The 4,502-nt window shown below is 60.5% G+C and overlaps 1 protein-coding gene across 1 annotated transcript; it reads left to right on the top strand.

Moving 5' to 3' along the window:
* Positions 1 to 460: 460 nt before the first annotated feature.
* Positions 461 to 1,387, top strand: JUND (JunD proto-oncogene, AP-1 transcription factor subunit). The gene is given in 2 exon segments (XM_056867504.1): positions 461 to 1,027; positions 1,029 to 1,387. Coding segments are annotated over 2 exon segments (891 nt in total). The 5' UTR covers positions 461 to 488; the 3' UTR covers positions 1,381 to 1,387.
* The last annotated feature ends 3,115 nt before the right edge of the window (positions 1,388 to 4,502 follow it).

The following is a 4,502-nucleotide window of genomic DNA, read 5'->3' as shown; positions in this document are numbered from 1 at the left end:
TGACGTCAACCCAAGAGGCCGCGCGCTGTTGTGCAGTTTACGGAGTCCGTCGCCTCGGTGACGGAGGAGCCGGGAGGGAGGGGGGGAGGGGGGAGGGGGCGTGGCCTCCCCGCCCCCTATGCAAATCCGTTTCCCCGCCAGACGTCATCCGCAGCCAATGGGAGGCGCGCGCGGTGAGCTCATCGAGCCGGCGGAGGCTATAAAGCGGCGGCGGGGCGGCTGGCGGCCGCCTTAGACGCGCGGGCGGGCGGCGGAGGAGGAGCGGCGGCTGCGACGGTGCGGACGGCGGGGCAGCGCGGAGCGAGCGCGGGTTGAGAGCGCGGCGGCGGCGGCCGGCTGGGGGCTCCTCCGCTCCGCCCGCCCGCCCGCCCGCCGAGACCCCTCCTGCAGCAGCAGCGGCGGCGGCGGCTTGCAGAAGCGCGCCGTCGGGTCTCCGCCCCGCCGCCGCCGCCGCCGCGCCCCCCCCGCCGCGTCCGGCGGGGGCGAGGATGGACATTCCCTTCTACCATGACGAGGTGCTGACGGCCCTGGCGCCCCCCAGCCCCGGCCGGCTGCGGCCCTTCCCCGACGGCGGGGGCATGCTGAAGAAGGACGTGGCGCTGGGGCTGGCGCTGGGCGAGCAGGTGGCGGCCGGCCTGAAGGCGCCCGGCGTTGGCGGCGTTGGCGCGGCGCTGCTGGCCTCCTCCTCCTCGCCGTCCGCGCCGTCGGAGCTGGGGCTGCTGAAGCTGGCCTCGCCCGAGCTGGAGCGCCTGATCATCCAGTCCAACGGGCTGGTGACCACCACGCCGACCAGCGGCGGCGGCGGCGGCGGCGCCTTCCCCTTCGCCAAGGGCCCCGACGAGCAGGAGTTCGCCGCCGGCTTCGTCAAGGCGCTGGAGGACCTGCACCAGCAGGGCCAGCTGGGCGGCGGCGGCGTGGGGCCGGCCGAGCTGCCCTCGCCCGCCGGCCCGGGCCCCGAGCCGCCCGTCTACGCCAACCTGAGCAGCTTCGGCTACGCGCCCGAGGGGGGCCCCTGCGCGGGCCTGCCGCCCCCCGCCGCCCCCGCCGGCCAAGGACGAGCCGCAGACGGTGCCGGAGGTGGGCAGCTTCGGCGAGAGCCCGCCGCTGTCGCCCATCGACATGGACACGCAGGAGCGCATCAAGGCGGAGCGCAAGCGGCTGCGCAACCGCATCGCCGCCTCCAAGTGCCGGCGGCGCAAGCTGGAGCGCATCTCGCGCCTCGAGGAGAAGGTCAAGAGCCTCAAGAGCCAGAACACCGAGCTCGCCTCCACCGCCTCGCTGCTGCGCGAGCAGGTCGCCCAGCTCAAGCAGAAGGTGCTCAGCCACGTCAACAGCGGCTGCCAGCTCCTGCCCCAGCCGCGCCCCGTGCCCGCCTACTGAGCCCCGACGCCCCCGCGGGCGGGCAGGGACGGCGGCGCAGGCACGCGCGCGCTCCGCCCCGGGACTCTGCGCGCGCGCGCGCCCGCCCCGCCCGGACGGACCCGGCCTCGGCCCCACCGTATTTATGTGCATATTCGGGCCCCGCCAGCCTTCCCCCCCCTCCTCCTCCTCCTCCTCTCCGGGGGGCTTCTTTCCCCCACCCCCCTCTCTATTTTTTGGCCTTTGTATGCATCACATTCCATAAACCTTTTGTCGCAGGAGTTTACAACGTGTCTCGTCTGGTTCTTGGAGGGGGTGGGGAGTCGCTGCCGGGGGCGGAGGTGTCGTTTGGAGTCTGTGTTCGGGGAGGCTGCCGGCTGGTCTCGGTTCCCCTTAAAGGGTGCGCGTGTCGCGAGCGCCCTCTGGCGTCTGTCTTAGGGACCCAGTGGCGGGGGGGGGGGGGGGGAGGCACGGGCTATTTTTTTAGGAAGGTGATACTTTTACCTGGAGACCCAAGTCCTACGAGGAAAGGTTGAAGGAGCCGGGGTGTGTTTGGCCTGGAGAGGAGAAGACGGAGAGGGGACATGAGATCACCATCTTCAAGGACTTGAAGGGCTGTCCTAGAGAGGAGGGGGCCAAGTTGTTTTCTGTGGCCCCAGAAGGTCGGACCAGAACCAACGGGTTAAAGTTAAATTGGAAGAGTTTCCATCGAGACATTAGGAAGAGTATTCTAACAGAGCAGTTCCTTGGTGGGACAGGTTTCCTCGGGAGGTGGTGAGCCCTCCTTCCCTGGAGGTTCTTAAAAAGAGGCTAGATGGCCATCTGTCAGCAATGCTGATTCTATGACCTCATGCAGATGATGAGAGGGAGGGCACCTTGGCCGTCTTCTGGGCATGGAGTAGGGGGTCACCAGGGGTGTTGGCGGGGGAGGTAGTTGTGAATTTCCTGCATTGTGCAGGGGGTTGGACTAGATGGCCCTGGTGGCCCCTTCCAACTCTATGATTCTGTGGCTCAGTGGTGGAGCCTCTGCTTGGCATGCAGAAGGCCCCAGGCTCAATCCCCAGCATCTCCAGGTAAAGGGGACCAGGCAAGTAGGTGATGTGAAAGGCCTCTGCCTGAGACCCTGGAGAGCTGCTGCCGGTCTTAGTAGACAATACTGACTTTGATGGACCAAGGGGGGTCTGATTCAGTGTAAGGCAGCTTTATGTGTTCTTCAGATACAGCCAAAATGTGAGCCCATCTGTCCTTAAGTAGAGAAGAGTGAATTCACACACCCAATGGGAATAGCATGTAAATGTCAATAGCGGGCAAATGACATAAGCAGGTGTGATATGCAGAGGGGTAGTTTGGGTGCCATTTCAGTTTGGGTGTTTAGCTCTTGAAAAATGCCTGGGAGGGGGCCACGAGAGCGGATTACTTGTTTAAAGGCCTGGGCTGAACACGGCTTTAAGAGGACTATACTGCTGTTTGTGCACAGTAGGATAAACCTCTGCTCCAAATATGATTTGATATTTAGCTGGGGCAGCAGGTAGAGCCTTCCTGTTTAGAGGCACTGCATCCTCAGGTGTCAATCTTTGCCTGCTTCCGGCATTAGCCAGTTAAATGCCCCAGGAAGGTCCCGACTTGTTTGTGGGCTTCCTTCCCGGAAGAGTCTGTCTGCCGTTGTTTTTGCAGTTCTATCCTGGCATCTGCTGTTGGCTGCCTCAGACTGCGGACGTTCAACGTAGCTATCGCAGCAAAGTAACTTTTCCTTTAATTTTTCTAAACCACCATCTGGTAGCAAGTTCCAAATGTCATGCTTGGTATGTAAGGCGTACGGTGTTTTGTCCCTGCTGAAGTGAGTGCAGTTGAAGTGAAAAACCAGAAGTTGTCCTGGTTGCCAGATCTGGACTGGCTCACTGACGTTTTTCCAAGCAGACGCTGAGGACCAAGGACTTGCCTAAATTGGTGGGTGAGCCCTGGCTCGATCCTAGGGCTCAATCCCAGCTTCTGTCCGCTGAATCTGAAAGCAGCCCCCAAAGGGATCACATCAATTAAGGTGGTTTCTTTGATGGGATAAACAAATTCTATTGACGTAACAACACACTTTTTATTTTTAGTTGTGCTAGGCGGAAGAGTGGAGAATTCTGCGTACTTTAAAAGAATGTGCATTCTTAGACCCTAGGGATGGGTTTAATTCACCATGCTGTATTTTAATGTTTACTGTTTTGTATTTTGTCTTGTCTTTGTTTTGACTTTGCTCAAGACCTTTGGTCAGAGGAGTGTAATACAAAAAATGAGAATATGTAGGATTCGGCAAAAAAGAGAACCTCATAGGGGTGGAACGACTGCCCCAGTTCACAGACCGTGCAACATTTTTGCATAGACCCAAACCTTGTTTTTAGGTGTTTGCATTTCCAGAGTGGACGATTAATCTTGGCCGGCAGGGCTATGAAGGAGCTGGAGGGGGATGCAAACGACGGCTTTGCTCGCAAATGTCCAGAGCTGCGGACCCTCCTGTCTCCCGCTCCTCTGGTTCCTTTCAGGTCTCGGCTTAAGGGGCAAATGTTCCCACGTGACTCTGGCCCCTGGTTGGAAGGCACAGCACTGAGACCTCCCTTGAAGAGAGGGTCTCGGCTGTTGTTGCGGGGCCTAGGAAGAGCCCCACTCTTCCTGCTGAGGGTCTCAAACCTCTCGCGAGCCGGGGGAGCTTGTGGGGCGAGCAAGAGCCGCCTTTGGCCCTATTGCTGGGGCGAAGTAACCCAAAACGCTGCCGGGGGAGAACTCCCTGCCCTCTCTTCGGCTGCTGCTTTAATAATATGTCTTCGCAAGCAACAGTGGGCGGGGAGCAGATTAATAAATGTTAATACGTGGCGCTTCTGTAGAGCTTTAAACGTGTTCTGTGTACATGCAGTCCTCCCAACAGCTTTGTAAGGTAGGCCAGGGTTGGAGCATTGCTCCAGGTAGAGTAGTATTGTCTCTAACTGGCACTGGCTCTCAGTCAGAGAAGGGCCCTTCCTGCCCGATCCTGTCATTGTGGTTGCTGGGGTGGGGAGAGGGTGTTGATTGAGGCGAAGAGACTTGAATAGTGTGGCGGAGCGGGCTGCGGAGCCCCTGGTTCAAATCCCTGCTGGCCACGGTGCCACCTGGGTGACCCTTGGCCC

This window comes from Euleptes europaea, chromosome 2 (genome assembly GCF_029931775.1).
Source record: "Euleptes europaea isolate rEulEur1 chromosome 2, rEulEur1.hap1, whole genome shotgun sequence".
NCBI lineage: Eukaryota > Metazoa > Chordata > Lepidosauria > Squamata > Sphaerodactylidae > Euleptes > Euleptes europaea.
The sequence above is the reverse complement of the archived record's forward strand: the minus strand, read 5'-3'. Positions and strand labels throughout refer to the sequence as shown.